The sequence below is a fragment of the Varanus komodoensis genome, unplaced genomic scaffold, assembly GCF_004798865.1.
Source record: "Varanus komodoensis strain SLA01 unplaced genomic scaffold, ASM479886v1 scaffold18_1, whole genome shotgun sequence".
Classification (NCBI taxonomy): domain Eukaryota; kingdom Metazoa; phylum Chordata; class Lepidosauria; order Squamata; family Varanidae; genus Varanus; species Varanus komodoensis.
In genome coordinates, this window is record NW_025335548.1 from 5,448,271 (window position 1) to 5,472,655 (window position 24,385).

Consider the following 24,385-nt stretch of genomic DNA (forward strand, 5'->3'; position numbering starts at 1 on the left):
ACTTGACTATGATTTGACTGGGGGAAAAAACCAAGGTTTGTGAGTTATAGCAGCAAATGCCCTCCACCCAGGTCAAGCTGGATGTACGCAAAGTTGAACATGTTTGTTTGGGCACTTGATGGAGGAAATCCCACAAACATCACTCCCCCTCCCTGGCTACAAAAATATAACACTGATAAATTAAATCCCTACCCAGTTGCTTCCCTTTAATGACACTCCAGATCAGCTGTCTGAAGCCATTGCCTCACGCAGCCTAATGGCAGAGCAAGCCCTCACCAGATTTTTTAAAACAAGAAATGTCCTTATTCTAAATTAAAATTTTCATTCTTCAATGGGAAGTCATATTACAAATGAGAAAGTGTGTTTGTAAAATGGAGCTATGTAAGCTGCCTTGGGTTCCTCATTAGAGGAAAACCAGTGAGATATAAATGCAAGATGATGATGAAGATGATGACAACGGTATAAATGCTTGCGAAGAATCTGCTTCAGCTGCAACTGTGACCCCCAAGCTACACTTGGTGTCATGGAGTCCCTTTGTGATGTTCCTCTTCAGATGATGAATACAGTTGCAGGTCTCACCCCAGCAAACTTTTAGTTTGCCTTTTCACGCATGGCTGTTCTCTCATGCCACCTGTTCAAGCCCCCTTATCAAGAGACCCAGCACAGTGGCAACCTCTTTCCTTTATAATGGCTCTCAGGTGCAGGCGCTAGGGTGGCCACGTACTTCATTGTGCAAAGGACAGTTCTCTACTTGAACTCACCCTCTGCTGGAATGGCTGTCCGGCCCAAGCCCAGCCAAAAGATGCAGACCTGTAGGTAAGAAGGGATATCAGGAGTGTTGCAACTGCTCAGCAGGAGTTTGTACCTGGATAGCAGGCTGAGCTGCCAAAATCTTCCAAACTACTGTGAGAAGCTTCATCTATTTAAATTATAATAACTGTTTCTAAATGTGCATCTTATAAATCTGCACATAAAGATTTTATGTAAATTCGTGACCTCTTTCTTTGCTGATGCATTTCCTCTTTTTTTTAATGTGTAAGAGGTCATCCTAATATATACTCTTATTAACTGGATAGTTTTACTTTGTCATTCCTTCTAATAGGACTCCTTTTAGGGGACAAGAATGCCCTAGAACATTGTTTTGCCCTAGAACATTGTTTTGCAGATCCCAGTTGCTATGACTTTGATTTGCTAGGTTAAATTAAGCCTGTATAAAGATACTGTATAAAACTTTTCAAAATACTTAAGGTACTATATTACAGATGAATAAAATACTGTCTTAGAAAATAAACCTAGCTTGTCTGCTGTAGGAAATGTATGTAAGACAAATTACTCCCTCTACAGGCTCCATATGCATCTTAGAATCGGCAAGAACCAGTTCCCAAAACAGCACAACCCAAGCAAAAATCAGTCTGAAACCACTACTTCTCTTTTTCCCACTCTGAAATTGCTTTTCCTTTGGGTCTTGCTGCTCTAGGTGATAGCCAGCTGCTCCACTCACTTGCTCTGGAGGGCTGCAGAAATGACTTTTGAGACATCTTTCTGCTTGTAGGTGCTTACCTACCAGGGATCACTTACGTGCGCAATCATACATGCACCTGGCACAATATGTCTGCAGTGTAAGAAGGGAGAAGACAGCTGAGATGGCATCACTTTGCTTTAAGATCATAAGAGAGCAATCCAACAATCCCTCAGCAAGCATCTGGGGGACCATAAGCTTGTCTTCCAAGATTGGAGATAGTCCTCTTCTCCCAGTCCTCTTCTCTTCTCACAACTGGAATGGAATCAACTGTGCCAGCTGCCCTCTAAGGAGGAGGAGGAAAGTGGGTATCCTGGTTTTGTTGGTAGGGGAAGAAGCTGGAGGGGCCAGACCACAATTTATCCTGACACTCCTCTAGTTCAGCCATACAGTCATTATGACTTGTAGCCTTTGATAGTCTTATCCTCCATGAATTTGTCCAATCCCCTTTCAGAGTCAATGAAGCTGATGTCTGTCATTGCATCTTGCAGTAGCACATGCCAGAATTTAACAACGTTCAGTGGGTACTTCTGCTTAACCATACTTTTGTGACTTTCTATTTGATTAGGGGTAAACTGTGTTGAGGAAGTGAACTCTCATGAACTCCCAATATGTAGAACTCTGCCCCATCTTGAGATGACATGCATTCTTAATTTCTGAAAAGAGAGAGAAGGAGAGTTTATGTCAGACCTGAAAAGCTTCCGAAAGGCTGTTGTTATTTAGTGATGAGGAAGCCACTTTATATACACTCAAAGGTATGTATCTAAAATAATTTTAGGCTGACCTGAAGTGTAGAACACTTTGAAAAAGTACCGTTTTCTTTATTCTTTCTTCCTGTAGCATTGAAACAGCCTCCAAAACTCAGTTTGAGTTGTGACATAAACTAAGCCCCAGAAAGCTGTCATCTTCCAGTCATTATATCATGTGAATATGTGTATTGTTGGAGCAAAATTAGATCCTTTGTTCATTCTTCAGAAGACAAAAATGTCACTGAACTTCTTAGAAAAGACTTTCTAGAAGTTCATTTTGGGGGCTTTTCTGTACTTGTGTGATCCCAGAAGCAATATATGTTTATTCCTTTTAGACAAGAAGTTGATGAGAAAGGCTTGCTCTGATTATTTATTTGCAATATCTATATCCACCCATGAATATAAGAAGGTAAGCAAGCTAAGCTGGATCAAGCAACTGGTCTATCCAATCCAGCACTCCATTCACATGGTGGCCAACCAGCTGCCCACAAGATCCTTCAAACAAGATGGGTGCAAGAGCTGCACCTGCCCAAGCTCCTCAGCAGGTGTATGCAGGCATGCCGCCACTGCCAACCAAGGTAGCACATAGCCAGCAGGGCTAGTAGCCATGGATAGCTACATTGAATAGCCTCCACTGATGCCTCTTCATCACAGGTATTCCTGTGCCACCAGCATTCTGTAAGTCTCTGGACTTTGTAGGCGATTGTTGGGCCATTGGTATGTGGGTGCATCAAAACGTTATTTTACTTTACAAAGTTGGATGCTTCTGCATACCTAGGGAATGTCCCAAATGCATAGAAACAATTATTTTCTTTCTGTGTGGCCCCAATTTGTTTCCAGTTGGATAGGCATTCATGCACCTGAATTCACTCTCAGCAGGAACAGTGTTGATGATGATACTGGAACTTCCAACAGTGTAGGGTCCCAGCTAGAAAATCTGTGGAATGAGCACAGAAATCCTCACCAAGGAAGGCAGTGTTACAGCAGGCTTTGGGCTGGGAAAGGTGAAATTAGACTCCAATTTCTTGAACAAGATGTAAGCGCAGAGGTAGCAGCCTAGGTAAAACTATGGCAATGCAAGCGAGAAATCAGCAGTACTATTATGTTTTTTGAGTAAGAAGTATTGTTTCACTGGTGGAACAAAGAAAGATAGCTGCTTCAAGGGAGTTCCTGATGCATTTCAAGGTTCTTTTCCTTATCAAGGCCAGTTTATTTCTTCAGAAATGTCCAAATAATACTTAGGATTCCTGGTTTCTAACTCACTGGCACTAAGCATCTTTGTTTTGTATGCATGTTGGTGATGGCTATTTGTTTTTCCTCTCTTAAAAAAGCACAAACCATTTCTTTATCACCCTTTTGGCTCTAAAAAGAGGCTACAGGCTGGTTCACAACAATAAAATAATCAAACAAATAGCACATAAACCAAAAATAATAAACAATATCGCCTCAATTGTAAAACAGTGAAAAAGGGCATCCAAGCCCAAAATAAATGTGATCGACCAAAACACACTTTTGTGGCCCGATGAAAGACCTGTGGAGCTTCGCAGCCTATGGAGGGCACCAGAGCAGGGTCTCCAGGTGCCCAGAAAAGGTCTTCTCCAGTGTGGCCCCTGGCTGAGCAGCAAGGCAGCGCCCGACCCAGGAGGATGCCCCGCATTTTTCTGGGTGTCTTCTTGTTGGCTGAGCCCTGCTGGGAGCAGAGAGCCTTCTCCAGGGTGGAGAAATTCCGGCCAGCTGCCTAGCCCTATAAAAGGGCCCCCCTGCTTTTCCTCCTCCTCTCAGTCCCGGCCTCCCCAAAGGGCACTCCGCGTCCCCGAGGCTCGCTCTCCGCTTCCAGCCAGTCCTTTCTCCGCACAGCCCGGGCCGAGGAGGACGGGAGGGGATATGCAGATTAGCCGGCCGCTGATAGGCCATTCCCGGATCGAGGCCACCTCCGCTCGGCCCCTCGCCTCCGCCGCTTCATAAAGGGCCGCTTCGCCCGGGCGCCGGGGCAAAAGGGAGCGGAGTGCCTGCGGCTGGCGGGCTGCGCTGCGGAGAAGGGGAGGGTGGTGGGCGCCTGGCGGGGGGCCCTCGCAAGCCGCGGCGCATACGGCCATCGCTTTCCAACTTCAGCTACAGTGATAGCTAAGTTGGGAAAGACCAAAACAGAAGCAAGCCGTTGCGTCCGTCTGCTCCGCTCTGCTCTGCTCTGCTCTCTCGGCCACCGGCGCTGTCGCGGTTGTTGTTGCGGCGGTGGCGGCGGCGGCCGCCCTTGTATTTTGGGCGCACGTCTCTCACCCTCCCTCCTGCCTGCCCGAGCGCAGGGGCTTCATAGCAACAGGCGCTGCACGCAGAACCCCGGCGCGCCCAGATAACCATGGCTCGCCCAGCGGCGGAGCAGCCAAACGAGCGAGGATGCTGCGGTGAGTGGCAGGGCGGGGGCGAGGGAGGCGGGGGCTGCGCGGCCGGGGGCGTCTGCGGGAGACGCGGCGGGGGGCGCCGCTGCGGAGGCGACTTGCCTCGTCCACCGAAGGCCGGCCGAGACCTGCAGGAAGTGAAGGCAAGCCCAGCTTGCGTGTGCGCGTTACGTGTGTGCGGGGATCTCTGCGCGCGGGGTGGGGGGCTGAAGGGCTTGCTGGGCGGCGTGCAGGGGGGCGAGCCCCACGGCGGAGGGGGATCCAGACCGGAGTTTAGTCCACCTCGGGATAGGATGAGCGGGCAGAATAGCGAAGAGGAGAGTGCAGAAAGCGCCTTGCGTTCCAAGAATAAGCTAAAACTGAACGATAAATATTTATTATTAGTTAATAAATAGGCTGCATGGGATCCTGGCCAAGAAAGGAACAATGAGTGGCTTTTTTCTTGCATTACCATTGTTGAAATGAAGAAACAGGTGTACCGCAAAATTGCCTGTGTGGAGTTAGGTGCTGAGAGCTAGATGTTTAGGACTGATGTTAGAATTTAGGTGAACTTTTTGCTTAACATGGCATACAGGAAGCAACTCGGGTAGACCATACCCAGCTGTAAGTGTTCTGGGCAGCAGCACTTTCTTGCACCTGAAAATACCTCTGGCGCAAAAGGCAGGGATGCAGATAGAGCTAAGGCAGCGCATGGCAAGCTTTGTGCCAGACCGTAGCTGTCAACATGTAAATAGACTGCTTCAGCTTTTCCCAGTCAGTTTCTAGATGTGCCAGGCTACAGCTCCCAGTGCCCCAGCCGAGATGGTAATGGCTATGAAGGCTCAGTGGGTGTTTTATTCCCCTATATCTGGAGGGAAACATGTTTGGAAAAGGCTGTTTTCCATATTATTAGTTAATAGAAATTCAATGTTAAAAGAGGCAGTTATGTCTTAAATAAATACTCATTCTATTCAAGTTCATTACTTGAGTGATACTAAATAATAATAGCAGTGATAATGCTTGACTAGTGTACAGGTGTCAAAGTAAATAAGTCAGTAACTCGCAAAATAATTGTATTATCTATAGCAGTTCTCTATTATTTCCAACTTAGGATCCTGTTCCAGCTTTTTAAGATCTGCAACATTTCTCCTGTATCTTGGACATTCCTTATCCACTTGGGTAAGTAAAATATAACAGAAATAATCTGGTATGTAAAAAGCATAACACAATCATTTGGCTGACCAGTATCTGAATGATTGTGTTCAATTAAATTTTTATTGTATATTTTATTCAGAGAGGTTTAATGACAGAACCGTGAGGTTAAAGAGGATGTCACAAAAGATTCCATCATCATTATAAAATTATGTATGCTTAATTATACAGCGATCATAAATACTTTAATAAATCCTATGGATTTCAGTGGCACCATGATTAAGATCAGAGCCCAACAGTGTAATCTTAGAGCTGTCAACTCAGTGAAACCTACCCCCGTGACTAGAAGTGACTAGAAGACTGCAGCACGAGTCTTTTAACATGCAGTCATATGCACGGTTGGACAGAAAAGGTCCTACAACTACCAACACTGAGAGCTGTACAGTTTTTTCTGCCTATCCACCTTTATGGCTCTACAGCTGTTAAGTGGATTATTAATAATTAATAAATTTTCCCTTTTGATAATAATAAGGTGCAGTCCTTACGTCATTTAGCTCAGTTGGACTGGGAAATCTAGCGTGGCATGTTGGTTAAAGTGTTGGACTGGGGACCTGGGAGTTGTGAGTTCTAGTCACCGGTTGGCCATGAGGCTCACTGGATGACTTTGGCCAGTTACTCACTCTCAGCTTAACCGACTGCACAGGATTGTTGTGAGGACAAAATGGAGCTTGCATTCCTCACAGGAGGATAAAAGATGGGATAGAAATGCAATATAATAATGATGATGATAAACATGTGTAGAATTGGAGTGAAAGTACTTGAAGTCATGGTAAAATTGTTAAGACTGCTTAACAAAGAAAGTAATGAATCCAGAATAAAGCGTATTTTATAATCTCTCCTTTGTGAGGCTTGTACTGAAAAGTCTAGATTAGCTGACTTTCAATCTCCTTTGATGATCTGTAGATAAGAAGTTTGAGGTTCTGCATTATGAATTATGTAGAAACTACATAATTTCTGGAAACTAATGGTTCAAAGTTTGCTTAAAGTCAGTGGTTCGAGGAAGCTTTTTCCTTAGCAAGTGGGAGGTGGATAGGACACTTTTCATGTCCAAACAACAGTCCCCCATCTGCATGTGGGAACCTCTGTCCTAATTCAAATAAAAGCCTGGTGATTTTCCTCTGCTATGCTAAAAACTGACTACTCAGTTTAAGCTTAGTAGTTTGATTACTATATATTCTGGTCTCCTGTTGTTACTGATTGCCTTTATAATAAACCTATAGTTTAATAAAGTAATAGTTACCAAAATGAATATCTGTGTGAAATCTTGGGAAAGCATCTGTTTTAGATATTTAGATATTCATTTGCCACATCTTCACCTGCAATTTTATATGTTTATAAAACTCCACTTCAAGTATAAGCCCATTGAGAGTGCAGTCTTACCTATATCTGGACAGAAAAGACTTCCACTTCTAGCATTCCTCAGCTAGTCATGCTGTCTAGGAAATGCCAGAAAATGCAGGATTTTTCCTGTATAAACATAGGATTGCTCCTTTAATCACATTAAATTGCAATACATTTTGTCTTGCCTTTCTTCCAAGGAGTTTTGTTCATTTATTCTCACAATAGCTCTAAGGTAGCATTGGTTAAGAAATAATGATTGATCCAGATTTACACCATGATCTTTGTTCTTTGAATCCAGTTGTGTTGTTCTGCTAACAGAAGCAATTTCATCGGGAGAACTGGGAAGGTGTCTGTGATTCCCCTTCATCCTCTCTTAAAACCTGCTTTAGAGAGTTGTGAAACCCTTCAGAACAAATCTGGGTAGTGCAGACAGCTTTTTAGGGGGAAGAAGAGGAGGAGAGGAGAAAGTCCCATTGTACTAATGGATTTCTGCTAGCATGATGTGGCAGTGAAGCCTGTGGTTGCATATGGTTATATCTATTAATATAAAAATGTACCAGCAACATCTTGTGAGACTGTGTATAATCCCAGTGTGGGTCTAAGTAGGATACTTAACCTAATAAGATCGATACCTTATTAAAGCAGAAGATCCTGTTGAAGGAATCTTTTTCACAGAGTCATTCAAGCCAGTTGCATTTCTAGAGTGATTCTTCTACTGCCTTAATAAATGAGTGAAGGGACGGTGCACCCTGGTTATCTTAGGGAGCGCCTGCACCCCTACGTGCCTCCCTGGCCTTTGAGAACTGTGCAGGGGGCCCTCCTGCGCGAGCGATTGCTTAGGGAGGGGGAGGCATGGCCGCTAGGAGGAGGGCTTTCCTGCAGCTGCTCCCCATATTTGGAATACTGTCCCCAAGGAGATCCGCCTGGTGCCTTCCTTATTTTCTTTTAGACTTGGTTTTAATATATTGTATACAGTTGATACAGTTTTTATCGCGTCTGTTGTGTTTTTATCTTGTGTCGCAAGCTGCCCAGAGGTGCTGTGGCACAATTGGGCAGCATCCAAATGTTTTAAATAAATAAATAATCTGTAAGGGCATAAGAAAGAGCCCTGCTGGATCAGACTAAAGGCCTGTCTAGTGCAGTCTCTTGCTCCTGCTTTGACCAACTAGATGCCCACAAGGGAGTAGACCTTTTCCCTAGCAGCTCATAGTCAGAGGCAGGTTACTGCTGAACCTGGAAAAAACATATCGCACAATGTCCATTTGCAGAGAATCTCCAGATAAGGAGATGAACTGGCATAACCAAGCCACTAAGATTGCTGTTGCATGGAGGTAGAAATGTTAAAGGACTGGCGCTTCAGTGAGACGTCTTTTTTGCTGTTCTCCCTTTTGTAAAGCTTAGGTTCTAACTTTCAGTCCACTGGCGTCTCAAGAGAGCTCCCAGACTCACCAAACATACCTGGGGCATGAAGCAGCTAGAATGAAGTACCATAACGCCTATGGGCATCAGTGTGACTATAAACAGGTGCCTTTATATGTCATATCAAAATCAAAGGACCTTAACAGGATTTGGCTGCAGTTCTAGGCTGTCATAACATGGATGAAGCACATGTGCAGCAAAAGTCATTTTGAACGGGTTCAGTGTAGCTGTTCACCCAGTGGAGCTGACAGCTTACATTTCTGTTTAAATCTGGCTGCTTCTTTTACAGCCAGGGGATCCATTATGGCAAAGCCTTTTAAAACTGTTTTTAGCTGTGCACACAGTTCTGCTCTGCTGGTGGGCATCTTTGGCTCTTAATTTTGGCAAGATCTTCAGACTCCTTAAAATACATTCATTTTTTAAAAGGTCTTTATCCTATTGCCCTAAAAATACATTTCTGGACTCTGAACTGAAACTGGCCATAAACTTGGAGGAAAAACAAACAAAGCATGGAGCGTGTTGCACAAGAGAGGGGAAGGAAGTCGAAGCTGAACATACTTAAGCTGGTTGCTTTAGACTGATTAAGAAATGGAATTGTTTCGTTTTGAGGAACCGTGGGCAAAAACCATAGAAAGAGGTAGCAATTGAGCCTGCCTGTTTGCACATGCAGAATGAGATGCCCTCCTTGTAATGGGTCCTGGCACTCAAATGCTAACTGCCTCTGAACTTCCCCGGACTTCCTTGCCACTGCAGCTCCCTCCTCAGTGCAGAGCAAACCTCCAGCTGTGTTCATGGAGATGGATGGCTCTTAATTTGTTTGCAGCCCAGTTTATGGGCATCATTCAGAGAAGGGTGAGAAACATACTCTAACAGTTGGTGTTGCATCACCTCTAGTTCTGCTAATTGATACCCAAATGCTGGCACATCTAGAAATAGATTTTGCATGGCAGTTATCTATTGTGATCAGGTCCTATGCATGCATAGATGGAGGGGGGATAATTTTATTGAGCACCTGGAGGGAGAGGAGGCACTAACCCTGACATTCTTGAGAGAGGATAGCCTTGTGCATATTGCAGTGTATGGGAATTCTCTTCCCAAGTGGAAGCCTAGGAAGCAGCCTCATAGCAGCTCGGACTGTTTGTCCCTCTAACTTAACGCTGTATTTGACCAGGAATCGGCTGTGGCCGATCTCCTGCTATCAGATCCTCCTATGCTGGGGGTTGAATCTGGAATCTTCTGTATGCCAAGAAGGTACTTTGTCACTGATAAATAGTTTTTCCTACATAAGGCATTTAACCCACCCTTTACTGAGGCTGCTGCTTCTGCTTCCAGATTCCTTGAGGGATTAAGATTGGCTCCTTTAGACTTTAAGATCAACTCATTTTTTTCTGGGGCTTTTCCTTCTCTGCCTTTTTTATATTTCAGTACACAAGCACTGGGTGGCACTGTGTTCTAGCAGAATTGTGCAAATACACAAGGGTTTTATTTATTTCACAACTAGCACTAGATGTTTCTCAGTATAAAAAAATCTGTGGAAATGGTTGCAAAGATGATAGTGGCTGCTGCTGCTGCTGTGTAAAACAGTTGCCAACTATTGTGAGTGAGGAAGTGCAAGCACACAATAAATGCCTCATGGAGCTAAATTCATAGTCCTTCTGTTTATTTCGTCCACTTTTTGAGGGAGTGGGAAATTGTATTAAAAACGTTCCAGTTTCCCCTTCTCTCCCTGGCACAGGGGTGGGGAACCTGTGATGTTGACGAACTACTACTCTCATTGTTCCTTGCAATTGGCTGGTCTAGCTGAGGCTAATGGGATTTGGTGTTCAGCAGCATCTGGAAGGCCACAGGTTCCTCATCCCTGTTCTAATGGGTAAGTGACTTGGTGAGAAAAGTGCTAGTCCTGCTGAGCCATGGGCAGCTTGTTCCAGTTTGCGAGGTATTGGCGATCAGGTCCAGAGTCTTTCGTTGGACCACCTCTTGATTTTATGAAAAATGGGAGTAGCATTGGGATTTCAGGCAAATAACGACTGCAAGTCCCATTGATTTCACTGGGGCTTGCTTCTGAAGTAAAACACAGAATGTTGAAATGGCTGTGGAGTTTGTATTAAGGCAAAACACTATGAAAATTCCCTGATTTAAATTGCTTGGGCCACCTAGGATGACATTCTGTGTCTGGCTTGTGGCCTTCCTCTTTTATATGGGAAAACAGCAAAGAATTATTAATATGTTATGGATTAATAAAATTAACTTTTTAGAGGAAAAAGAAACATATCCTTAAAATAGTTCATTCGAAAAGTAGGTAATAGGACAACATTGTACACTGGCTTGAATTTAATGGGTACTTAAACATAGCAGGCTTAATTTTGGTTATTAATTAGAAAGCAAGGGATTCTTGTTATGCTCATTTGTATTTGAGGTGTGGGTAAGTATATCAGATACCATTAATGAATATTTAATTCAATATAAAAATTAGGGTTAGACTACTATTTTTCATAGGAAAACCAAACTATCCATGTTTGACAAACCTTTTCAGAGCCAAATAAATGTGTGTACTGAACAAATGCTACTTTTTCACTAAACTTTCATTAAGTTCATGCCAGATAGTCTTATTTCCTACTTCATTAATGCCATTCTGAGAGAAGCAAGGTACAGTTCTGTTTATTTACTTTGGTTAAGAGTAAAATAATTTTAATCACTTAAGCTTCCTCACAGGGTGGGTTTGATTTAAATAAAATCGATTGAAATCACTGTTCTCATAATTGTGCAATCCAGGGTTATGCAGTAGGAAATCCAGGACAGTCATGTGGAAGTAGTTCTTCACACAGTCCATAAACTGTGACATTCACTTTCAGAAGATGATGTGATGGGCAGCAACTTCAGGCAGGTTTTAACAAATTAACAGAGGGTGCAGGTACCATGAGCGATGAGGCCTACAATACTTCAGTAACGGGCAGTGTGCCCCCAAATGCCAGTTGCTGGTGAAACACATAGGAGGTGCTCTTGCATTTAAGCCCTGCTTATGGGCCTCTGCCAAACCCCTGGTAAACTAGAGGGATGGACTGTATGGGCCCTTGGTTGACAAACCCTACGGGGTTCAGTGGAATTTGCACTGTGTTAAGTATATGAAAGACAGTTGCAGTAGTATAGCACAGTCTTGTACAAATGTTACTCCAAAACTGTGTTCTTCTGTGTTCAGTAGACTCCTTGGTGAAAGTGCATAGCATTTTAGCCATTGGATGTTTTTTGTACTAGTAATATGGATTTGCTTAGCGTATCAGTGGACTATAGACTGGAGGTCAGCCTTCCCCAACTTGGTGGCCTTCAGAGGCACTTGGACTGCAACTCCCAGAATTCCCATCCAGCCGGGCCATTGACTGACTGGGAATTCTGGGTGTTGCAGTCCAAACATGTCTGGAAGGCACAAGATTGGGGAAAGTTGCTGTCGGTCATTTGTGATAGGTACTCACAGTCTAGTGTGCCACAGTGGCAGAACGAACCTCAAAGATTTGCTTTTCAGAAACTGTGTATGAATAGCTTAGGCGATCAGGGTTGGTGTACATGCCACTAGAAGTCCTGCTAGCCTTGCTTCTCCTTCTTCTCTTTCTCGCTGCTCACTTCCTGTTTTGCTCCAGAAGCACGCGGAGTAACAATATCAAGGGAAAGAGAGCAGCGGCCACCACTTCTCTTGCTCTTTTCTTCTGATAGTGGTGCAGATCAGTCTTAGAGGGAAGGGCAAGCAAATAGACAGCGGTGACTGTAAACAGAAGAGACCACTCAAGAATGGGCGGCCCATTGAGGGTGTCCTTTCCAAGAGTCTCTTCAAAATGTAGACACAAAGCAATGTACATACTCCGTGAGCATCTTAAATTGCTATAGTCGGCCTATGATATATAATTGATTAATGTTAAACTAAATATATTTTTCCTAGGGAGATCGTATGTGGCATTTTGCGGTGTCTGTCTTCCTGGTTGAACTCTATGGAAACAGTTTGCTCTTGACTGCTGTTTATGGATTGGTTGTGGCAGGGTCAGTTCTTCTACTGGGAGCCATTATTGGAGACTGGGTGGACAAGAACCCAAGGCTGAAAGGTTAGTAATGTCCTCGTGGTTTCACTGAAGGACATCTGCATCTATTAAGGAAAATAACCATGAACGAAATGGGAAGTGGTGAAACAGCGACAATGAAGATTTAATTGCAAACTTTCTGTTTTTTTCAAGAGACACTAGTTGTACTATTTAATACTCATTTGGTGCCAAATCTAAAAATGAAGTGCTTTTTCCAGGCACACAGTACCCTTCCTAGACCATGGTTACAAAAATGCAGCTCAATCTAGTTAGTTCTTAAATTGGTTTGTAAGATGAGAGCAGGCTACATAACAAGCCCATTTGTACTCTGTGGACCTCATGTCTGAGTAGACATGTGTATTATTGTGTATTTAGTTCCAAGCAGTCGGTGGAACCTATTACCAGTTAATGTGCATTAGAAACTGACTGCTAATTCAATCAATTTAGGTGCAATCCATTTTCTAATAAGTATGCTTCCCCTATGACCTTCATAAACAGATGTGAAAGTGAGTCCTATTAAAATAAGTGGAAGACCTTCCAGGAGAGATAATAGCCTCACTTTACATTTCCTTCCCTTTTGATTTTGCTGTGCTAGCTCTTGGTGCTAAAATGACAAACGTCTGTTTCTACAGGATATCACCAATGGGAATTTTGTCAGGAACTTGCTGGGAAGGATCCATAAATCCTTCCCTGCCCCCGACAATCCTTCTCAGCAAAGATCCCTCATGCCTTCGGTTTCTGCAAGCTGTCAAATAGAACCAAATAGGGGAGGGGTGTCGTGTCCAGAGGCTTGGCTGGGGCGCTCCCTTGGGCACTGCCCCTGCAGCGGCTTCTAACCCTAGTTGCAGTTCTGTGGCACAACTGTGCTGGTTTTTTAAAATCTGTTTTTGCACACATTTTTATGCATGCAAAAAAAATTAAGAAAAGTTCTGAGCAGCCCCTTCAAGGTCCTGCTGGGGAACCTTAAAGGGGGATCTCCCCCAAACACCCTTCCAAAGAAAACCTGTAAAAGGGAAAAGCCATGGCCCGCCTGAAATGGCTCATGGCCAGAAGTGGGGGATACATCCCTCCTGGGGTGTCCCCTGGGATACTGGACGGACTGAGCAGAGAGGTAAGCTTGATCGGCTCCTAGGGCTCACTGCGCGCTGTTCTCACAAGAGCCAATTCACTGTGGCTTATTGCTGGGGCAGGTTAGCATCATGTGCAACTGTGCCCATTGGGTCCACTTACAACCTTGGAGTCTTAGAAGATTGAGCAGTAGGAAATGTTGCAATGGAAATCATAATAGTGAGTGCACGTGGTGTTTTGCACGCCTGAAAGCAGACTGGAGCCAATATACTGTGTCATGAATATTGTTGTAGAAATGTTGTCTGGTCTTCAAGGCTACTTCCAGACAGAGGGCTCTCAGTGTTACTAGTCAAAAGGCCTTGCACAGCTATTCCACGCTTTTCTCCCTAGCAGATTTTTGGGGGAGAATGACGAGGCAGAAGAAGTGGTGGGGAAACACAGGAGGGGCACAAATGGAAGATTTTGTCGTCTGGATCCTGCTGTTAAGTCCTGGGAATGAGCAGAACAGTTGTGCGATAAAAGCCTTCTCTGGGGGCATCCTGAGTCTACGTCCATATGAATGTTTTTAGGATAGGGATGCAACATGAAATCAACATGCATTAAAAGCAGTGCAGAGCAGAGTGACTCAAACGACTCGCAAGCCTGCGGACGGGATATGTGGAGCAGGCTTTGCTTTGTAAATTCTGTTTCTCAAGTTAAAGTTGTGTGATAAGTTGGAGCATCTTTGGAATGTCTGCATATTTCCCTCTGTCAATGTTGACATGACCTAAAGTGTGATTTCCCTGTTCCCCTTTATCCTAAACAGTGGCTCAGACATCCCTTGTTGTGCAGAATGCATCTGTCATTTCGTGTGGCATCCTTCTGATGATTGTCTTCCTGTATAAAGCTGACCTTGTGGCCTTATATCAAGGGTGGCTTCTTGTAAGTGCACAAACCTTAAAACTTTTTAAAACATTTGCAAAGCCTTTTGTTCTAAAGTTGTCTGTTTGAAAACCCACTTATAAGCATTTGTTTTTTTAATACCACTATATTTATTTCAGTCAAGTTTAAACTTTACTGGGTCATAATAGCCCCTAGATTTGATCTAATAAACTATCGTCAGTGCTTATACAACACAGTTTTTTCGGGGGGGTTTTTTGCTATGCTGATAGGATTGGACCCATTTGCCTCTCAGCTGCATATTAGACCATCTTGAATAACAAAGAGCAATAAAGAACCTTAGAGTGCTGCCTTGTACACATGTACTTGGTAGTAATTTCCATGGAAAATAGGGAGGTTTTCTTCCAAACAAGCATGCATAGGACTGCAGTGCTAGTGAGCAGTCTTTGCTTTTACTCATAGCATCTTTTTATTCTGTGGTGTGCGTTAACTAAGGTTGTATTGGGATCCGTTCCTAATGCTTGATGAGTGGAGGAAGTGAAACATAAGGAAAGGGGCCTCAGTGATGCCTGTGCACAGGATAAAATGAGCTTCAGCCAGAGAGTTGCCTTGACTACCCTCTCCCTGTGTCAGTTCAAGATGAGGCCTGAATCACACACGCTTCCCTCCATTTCCTCTTTCGTGCTGGCCATGGCTTGCTGGACAATGGAAATGGGAAGACAGGATAAGCAGGTGCTGTCCAAGCCAGAACTGCAGGGCTGTTTTCATGGTCCTTCACATCCCCCTTTTCCAACCTGGCTCTTTCCAGAGCATCTGTACCACAGTCCCCATTGTCTCTAAGCATTGGTGATGCTGCCCAATCTAATGGGAATAGTTATCCACAATATCTGGCAGACACAAAGTTGGGAAGGCTCCTGTACACATTGATTTGTTGGATTATCTCAGCTGAGGAAATGTTGTTATTGCTGCTAAGCAAAACACGTGCTGTTTAATTTTCTTTTACTTTAATGATTTTGTGAGTTCTAGTTCTAGATCTACATGGAGGGCAGGAAAGTCATAGGACAGCTTTTGAGATAGCCAAGATGAACCCATGCATAGGCAACAGCAATTAGCTCAGCAAGAGGTGACTTTCCATGCCGGGAGCCTTTGCTCAATATACCCATTGCCATATTTGGTATAAAAGGATCCAGATTTCTGCCCATAAAAGGAGGTGAACAGCAGATGAATTTGGCTTGTGGGAAACCTGGTGGAACCTCAGCTAAATCTCAAGATTCTTTGGGGAAATATTTTTATGGTTTTTGGGGACTGATTGGAGAGGAGGGAGTAGGAAAGTCAGCTTCTGTCTGCTTCCTAGCATGGGTGGATATCTAAATACAACTCTTGGAAAAAAACAATTTTGCAGTTCAAGGGAGAATAATTGTTGTTTTTCTCCTTCCTTCATTCTTATATGTAAAAAACATTTTCATTTCCACAGACCTTGTGCTACATTCTAGTCATCACAATAGCGAACATAGCAAATTTAGCTAGTACCGCCACATCAATTACTATACAGAGAGACTGGGTTGTCGTCGTTGCTGGTGAAAATAGAAACAAATTGGCAGGTGATGTATAATGACTTTTGGTTATCTTAACCTGTTTGTCTCTGAGTATGTGGATTGAAACACTGAAATCAGCACATTTTTCTGGTATGCAAGAGTCATGAGTCAAACCTGGATTATAAAGGACTGTTTATATTCTTTTCTTACTTTTCCTCTGATTAGAGAAGGCAAGGGAACAGTGAATTATACCATGTGGTCATATAGTCATTATGGTCCTCAGTCCTTGTTATAGTTCAGTAATCACACTGTTAAACTTGAGCAAACAGAGGTTTTTAGCAAGACGTGCTTAGAGCCAGTAAGTCGTCACATTGTGCTAGAATATTATTTGCAGTGTTAAAGAGTCATGTTACTTCTGTTGAGTAAGACGAGTTCATGCCAACATAATTTGCAAAAAGATGAATAATCTGTATTGCCTCCCTTAAATTCCAGTCTTCAGTATCCTTACCCTGCTAAAGCCGTAGTGGAAACTGGTAGGAGAGCTGTGCTTCGGATTTCAGTCTTAGACATTTTTTGTACCTGAAACTAAAAGTCAGAATGGTTCCCAAACAGGCATTGGGTGTTTACATGTAATGCAATTCACATTTCTTAAAACAGACTAAGAAGGGGAAGCCCAGTATTGAGATGGATTGATTCCATAAGGGAAGTGACAGCCTGAGCTCACAAGGGCTGAGCAGGGCTGTCCGAGGAGGAGGAGGACACTGGCTCTTAAGATCGTCCCAAGTTGGAGAGGACGGCACATAACAAGGACAAAAACAAAATGCTCCTATATTTTTCATAATAGCTTAATTTTTTATTATGTTTGCACTCTCATTTCCAGATATCTTTTTTAGGAATGCATTTATCCAGGTGTAGAATACCCAGATTTTTAATTTTAAAAAATTCACAGAGCAGCTCCATTGCAGTTAAAACCCCTGCAGCTTTAAAATGACAGCAGTAACTGGAACTTTGAGAGGATATCGATCGATGGATGCAGAAAACTTTTAAGCACAACAAATCTAGAGGATTGATGTGCTCATTAGAATTAAGTCAGATTCCAAGTGATTTGTAAGAGAAAGCTTTTTGGAATCAGGAAGAGACCAAGATGTGTATGGATAGCTTTTTAAGGCAATTATTATAATACATCATAAAATATATTTAAGGAGTGAGAGTTATTGAGTCTTTCCAGGTGACACTCCCATTAATTTCAGGAGACGGTTGCACATAGTGCAACCACAGAACCGGTTTGAGGGAGTGCAGTGGTTTTTCATAAAGGAATTAATTGACTGATAAGCTGCTTAAGAATCTAGATCACGCTGTATGCATTTTAATTGCTTGGGTAGGCTGAATGCTGCCATCTAATCAGTGGGACTCAAGGTCCTTGCCTTTGGCACAGTGGCTTGCCTGTGTTAGGCTCCATCCAGGCTCTTCTCCTTCCATCCTTATGAAGCAAGGCTGTGTTCTGCATTTGTCATCAGATCAAGCAGGTGGCTACCCCGTCATGTCCGGGGCTTAGCTTGTGAACTTAAGCATACGCAGCAGATGCCTGGTCTGGCTACAGTCCCATGTGCCTTAGCTACATCCTGTATGGTCTACTTTAACCGATTCTATGTGGGTCTGCCTTTCCAAACTGTTCAGAAACTCGAGTGGGTGCAGGATGCTGTTGGCCATGGTTGGTTACAGAGAGCAAGTAATCCCCTTGTTACAGAAGCCTCACTGGCTAGCAGTCTGTTTTCCAGGCAGAGTTTTAAGATCAGTTACAACCAAGAAAGCCTTACGTAGCTTTGGAGCAGGATATGAGAAAGACTCCCTTCTCCTCTTCTGGCCTGCCCAGTTCTTAAGAATTTTGGAGGCGGACTTCTTTGATGTTGCCTTCAGAGGCATTTTTGATAGCACAGCTGATTCAGTTATTGTTCCTAGGCTCTGGGACTCCGTGCCATGGGAAGCTAGGTGCACTTTCTGCTGTCTTTCTCCTGGCAGGCTAAAACTGCTTTTTTCAAGAAAGGCTTTGTAAATGAATCTGTTGAGTTCAGTGCTTTTTAAAAATTCTGTACTTATGTTATTAGTGGATTTTAATGTATTGTTGCATTGTTTTTATTGTGACTGTAAGGCACATTGAGTGCCATTTTCTGGTATTCCATAACATGGGTGCTATCCTGAAAAAGCCCCTTTTAAGATTGGGGCTGCAGGTTAACTTAGGTGCAAGGACTAATTTTGTGCTTTCAAATGTTGCTTTATAGATATGAATGCCACAATACGAAGAATTGATCAGCTGACCAATATCTTGGCCCCGATGGCTGTTGGACAGATAATGACCTTTGGATCACCAGTGATTGGCTGTGGATTCATTTCTGGCTGGAACTTGATTTCCATGTGTGCAGAATACATGCTCCTCTGGAAAGTTTACCAGAAAACCCCTGCCTTGGCTCACAAGGCTGGTTCAAAGGCTGAGGAGTCAGAACTGAAACAGCTGAATGTACAGAAAGGTACCAAGATTTCTAAAAGTGTCTTTCACCACATAAAAATGACTTATCAAATCTTTTATTTTTTTACTCAAACATAAGCCTGTTAAGTCCAGTAGGACTTACTCCCAGACAAGGGTATATAGCATTGTGGTTGTTATTTTTCAGAGAATTCTTCCAAGATTTATTGTAGTATAATAATATTTTTCGAAGTCTGCAAGTTTTTCTCGGCTTAGCCATCACCCCAACCTGTGTTCTCTTAAGTAAAGCTTTATAAATTCTGGGTACATCGGAAACTATATATTGCATGCATAAATGAGGGCATATCACAGTGGTGTTACTGTGTCATTTTCCTGGGTTGTGTTATTTCCCCAGAATTCCACACTCAATGACTCTGAAAAATGGAAGGGGGCAGCCTCTGGTTCTTTTCCAGAATGTTCTCCGCATGACTGGGAGACTTCCTGAAACACGCTGGGTGGTAGTACCGGAGGCTGCTAGGGGAAGCAGAAATCATCCTCTTTCCATTTGCAGAAACCTCTGCTTGTGTGGAGTAGTCTTTACAACCAGAAAGAACCCTTCCACAAATGGAGATGGATTGCATTGGATCCAAGTCATGTATTAGAGTCCTGGTAATGAAACCAATGAGGGGCTTCAAATGTCTTTCTGTTTCAAGACAAAACATTGTTTTGCAATGAACACCCTACTGATACATATACTACTTATAAAAGTGCTCCATTTTATATCATTCCCACTTATTTTCACATAGAAATACTTTAGACTCAGGTGCACTTTGTTCTCTGGATCTCTAATTTAAGTCAGACTTTTAGGATTTGAGTAACTAATTTAGCTATGGAGTATGATAAAATGTATGACAAAATATGTTTGGCTGAGTTCTGAGTGTGTTGCTCACTGGACTTCTGTCTGGACATGTACTTTATTTCAATGATTTTAGAAGCCACTGCTGAAATAAAGGACTGGTCCCAATGAAATTTTAACCTAAAGAATATGGGATGTTTTGACTTGATAATATTTTGCTTCTCTCTCCATCCACAGATGGTGAACTGAAGCCTGCTGAAGGAGTTCAGTTAATTGGCGAGAAAGATGTAAAAATTTTGGAGCCCCAGCAGGAGGAAAAAGTTAGCTGTCTTTCTCGGATGGCTGAGCCTTTAAGTACCTTCCGTGGTGGATGGGTTGCGTACTACAACCAGTCCGTGTTCCTTGCAGGCATGGCTCTTGCCTTCCTGTACATGACCGTTCTGGGTTTTGATTGCATTACTACGGGCTATGCATACACTCAGGGTCTGAGTGGCTCCACACTCAGCTTCCTAATGGGGGCTTCTGCCGTAACTGGAATCATGGGCACTGTCGCTTTCACCAGGCTGCGTCAGAAGTGTGGGCTGGTCCAGACAGGCGTCATCTCCGGAGTAGCGCAGCTGGCTTCTCTGGTTTTGTGTGTGATCTCGGTGTTCATGCCTGGAAGCCCTTTGGATCTGACCGTTTCTCCATTTGCCGACATCAGTGCTAGATTGTTTGAAAGCAGCCCACTGCCTACTATGGCACCTGAAGGCAGTCTCGTTGAAATGCCCTTCACAACTGAAACGCCTCCCTTGGTCAATGGGACTTCTTCTGATCCAGGGCTGGCTCCTGACACCGTGCCTCTCATCTCTGTTAGCCTTCTGTTTGCTGGAGTCATTGCTGCAAGAGTGGGTAAGTTGATAGGTCCTGTCTCGAAAGTGCCCTGTTGCTTTAAATCAGGGTTGTCAAACCTCATCAGCCCAGTTTCACTGAACCTCATGGGGCCTAATACATGTGAGGACTGGGACCCCAAGAGAAGATGGAGTGTAGCAGTCCAAAGTCTGGCATATTTTAGCTGGAAGCTCTTTCTGCCTTTAAGGGATGTGGTTCATCCTTTTAGAATGCGGGGTGGAGAGCCTGAGGCTCAGCATCCTTGTGTCAAATAAAAACAAGTAATTCTCTGGTAGTTGTCGATGCTGTTGCTTAAATCAGTTATTTACAGAGAACTTTAACAACACAATCCTGTGCATATTTCCCAAGAAGAAATTCAAGGTGTGCTCAGGATTGCAGTTCAAATATGGTTCTTGTTCTTATCCACTTTTTCAAGATTAATGGAATGTACAAAAAACACCAGGCCTCTCCTAGAGGTAAAACCACTTATGCATAAATTGTAGTTAAAATAGTCTCTTATGGTTGAAAGGACTTGTTGTATCAGCAAGATCCTTTTGATAGGCTTAGCTTTTTCACTGACCAAACAATGGTGATTTTTCCTGATTTTCCCCTCTCCCTCCGCAAATTTGGAGGGTTGGGGGTCCTTTGGAACAGTGGTGGAGATGGTTCCAGAGGTTGCATAGTTACCCAACTTGGCAAAATTATTTCCCCAGTCCCTTTTCATCAGCAGGAGCTTTCTGAGATGACCTCTCCTTGGAGTTGCTCCTGCTTAGGGAATAAAACCTCTGGTTCCGTCATAGTCCTTGCAAAATTTATGAGTCCTTGCAAAAAATGACTTCCAAACAAGAATGTCAACCTAACTTTGACCATTGGCCCACCCTGCTCTCCCTTGGGTCCTCTTCCCAGTAGTATTATGAACCCATTTTTGCTTCCCCTCCCTTTTTTGGAGAACAGTTAATATCTGAGTTGACAGCCAGTGAAAGTCCCCCCCAAAAGTGCTCAAGCAGCATGTTGGAGCAGCTGCCACTGTTTTTCATCGTATTAGTACATTTCATAAATGGGTTGTCATATCATGTAAAACAAGTAATTGAAGCAAAATTGTGCATTAGTACCAGAACCCTTGTTAGAAGGTAAGGGGCATCCTGCGAACCTTTTAGATGCTGATAGTTCACATGTCTTCATGATTAGCCTGAGCTGGGAGGCTATAGACTGCAATCCTAAACCTATTTTCTAGGGAGTAAGATCCATTTGACTTAATGGGTCCTCCAAACCAACATGAATAGGATTGCAATGTCAAATAATAGGCAATCAACATATTTTCGAAGAGGTGAATGAGTTGGGAATCTTTACTTGTATGTGAATGAAAAACTTTCAGTTAAGGGCCAAAATGCAAAGATTGTCTCAAATTGATATTTGCAAACTGGGATAGTGGGTATTTTTGTCAACACCTGGAAAAAAGTAGTATTAATTTTAGAGACACATGTTCTTTTAATATTGCAGCTGTTTAAAACGTGTTAGATCTCCGATATCTTTCCCCAGCAGGAATTAAACTGCTCCTCCATTTATTTGTCTTTACAGGCCTGTGGTCCTTTGACCTGACAGTCACACAGTTAATCCAAGAAAATGTGATAGAATCAGAAAGAGGCATCATAAATGGTGTCCAGAACTCCATGAACTACCTTCTCGATCTGCTCCATTTTATCATGGTCATCCTGGCTCCTAACCCTGAAGCTTTTGGACTGCTGGTGATAATTTCTGTTTCCTTTGTTGCAATGGGTCACATCATGTACTTCCGGTATGCCTATAAAACCCTGGGAAGGAACATCTTTCTTTGCTGTACTCCTCAGCAAAAGTCAGTTGCTGACAGCCCAACAACTTGTAATACATCAGATGTCTAGCAAGTCTCAGTTATTGTTGCCGAGTCTGTTTTTCCAGTGCATGTACAATACCTTGCTTTGTTATGGGTCAGGAGCAGCTGATGCCTCTTGAGAAGTAGGGCTCAAAGTTCTGCCATCTCCTGTAAGTTTCCAACCTGTCTTGCCTCCCAGCTCCCTCTGTCCTTGGGCAGGTGACCAGGTGTGGGTTTCTGCAGAGGTGACATAGCTTATTTATTTAAGTGGGGATCTCTTGAGGAGTTAACAGTTAACTACAAATGACAGTTGATCTCTGATTCTTTTTTAAACAAAGAATTTCATGCTGAATGAATTAAAGTACTGCATATTGCGTAGTATAACTTTGGCTTTTTTTCTATGTAACATAATTGTACTATGTTCTGTCTTCAAAAGAAAAAGATTGCTTGGAAACATGACCACAATGTTACACAAAATGAACAGAAGCAGTTATGTGCTTTCTTGATCAATTTCTTGTGCCTGGGTTGGGGAAAAAAACCAACCTTTCTTTCCATGATGGTAGTCTTGGTTTAATTCCCGAGAAACATCTTGGTTGCTTTAGTATACTCTTTGAATAAGAAATAATGCAAAATATTGTAGAATATATATGTAGCACTTCACAGAAACTGATATTAGCCTGGTATAAACAGAAACTATAAACATAGCATTGTAAAGCATAGGACTTTAAAATATTAAGAAGGCTATACTTACTAGCTTTGAATTCATAGTGTTAAGGGCCAGGTATGTGCGTTGTGGGAACCGTGTTCTGTGCGTGTGTGTCTCTAGCCATCTCACTGTTGATTCATCCATTTGTTTTTCAGAGAAAAAGATATAATAGCCTTCTTTTAAATGGACTTAAATATGCACGGCTATTTAAGCTGAAAATCTTAACCACTTTAAAGGCCCCACTGATGTCAGGAAGAGCCTTAAATACATACAGTTTCTCTGCACAGACCTTCCCTCTTTGAGATGAATAGGAAATGCTGAAGAACAAAGTATTCAAAATGGGCTTATACTGGAGAGTCTCTCTCTCTCTCTCTCTCTCTCTCTCTCTCTCTCTCTCTCTCTCTCTCTCTCTGTGTGTGTGTGTGTGTGTGTGTGTGTGTGTGTGTGTGTGTGTGTAAATTTGTGTGTCTGTGCTTTTTTAAAAGTGATGACAATACTTTTGAAAAATCAGACATATTGAACGTAGCAAATGATTTGTAACTTGCAATGGGCAACCTCAGTTGCATGTTGAGGCAGGAGTCTGGTGAAAATTAACAGTGTATGGCATCTGTTAAGTGGCTCACACTGAACCACTGTGATGTAGTACCACAGGAACATCCCCATGTGCAGCATGTGGCTTTGCTTCTGCAGCACCCTTCAAGCATGCATGGACAGCACTCGGAAAGATGATTTGCCGCCAGAAGTCTGTGTTCGTTCACCGATTTTCTGAGTTGGGGCACATCTCTACAGCTTTAAATGTCTTATACAATCGATATCCTTATGCACTCTGTTTTATTACAAGCATCCTTTAAAACTTAACTAACTACAAAATTGTATTTTTAAACAATGATTTTTTTAAAAAAAGTGTGTTACTGTGGGATCCCGTAAAAGCAATATTTTATGATCAGTAGTGACTGACAATGCCGTACGTGTTAAAATGCTTTTTTAGTCCTTTTTACTGTGTACAGGAATGTGTGCAATGCTTATGACATCAACAAGTTGGTGCACTTTTGTGGAAATTGCGGTAACCTTGCTACAAGCACTTTGCTTTCTGATAGAGTTGAATACTCTTTACTGTATACACTCTGGAATTTTTCTAAGATACGACATTATGATTTTGAATCTCTGTTGATAAATGTTTGTAAAATATTTGTTTGCATAAATATAAACTATTTTTCACAGTGTTGACTTTTCTTAATTTGGGGGGCAGGGAGTGATCAGCTTCTCACTCATAAGCATGTAGCCAACACTTACTCTGATGTATGCAAAAATCCCAACCCAGATTTATGAAGCAACATACCAGAGCCCTTTCCTGAGAACCACAAACCATTTCCAGCATAGTTAATTATGGACGGATCACAGAATAGTTTGTTTTCCAATAAAAAAGACTAGTAGGTGAGAGCCAGTCAGCCTGAGACTTTGGAGACCAGCTGCAAGTTAATA

The 24,385-nt window shown here is 42.8% G+C and overlaps 1 protein-coding gene across 1 annotated transcript; it reads left to right on the forward strand.

Annotated features, from left to right (window-relative positions):
• Nucleotides 1-4,313: 4,313 nt before the first annotated feature.
• Nucleotides 4,314-24,123, forward strand: SLC40A1 (solute carrier family 40 member 1). Its single transcript, XM_044427104.1, has 8 exons — nt 4,314-4,670; nt 5,755-5,822; nt 12,544-12,703; nt 14,553-14,668; nt 16,101-16,227; nt 18,441-18,686; nt 19,716-20,369; nt 21,927-24,123. Exons 1-8 carry the CDS (start codon nt 4,625-4,627, stop codon nt 22,244-22,246), a joined length of 1,737 nt encoding a protein of 578 aa, XP_044283039.1. The 5' UTR covers nt 4,314-4,624; the 3' UTR covers nt 22,247-24,123.
• Nucleotides 24,124-24,385: the final 262 nt, after the last annotated feature.

Coding starts and splice junctions, on each gene's coding strand:
- SLC40A1 (XM_044427104.1), top strand. CDS start 4,625: ATGGCTCGCCCAGCGGCGGAGCAGCCAAACGAGCGAGGATGCTGCG. Junction 4,671..5,754: donor AAACGAGCGAGGATGCTGCG/GTGAGTGGCAGG, acceptor TTTCCAACTTAG/GATCCTGTTCCAGCTTTTTA. Junction 5,823..12,543: donor GACATTCCTTATCCACTTGG/GTAAGTAAAATA, acceptor TATTTTTCCTAG/GGAGATCGTATGTGGCATTT.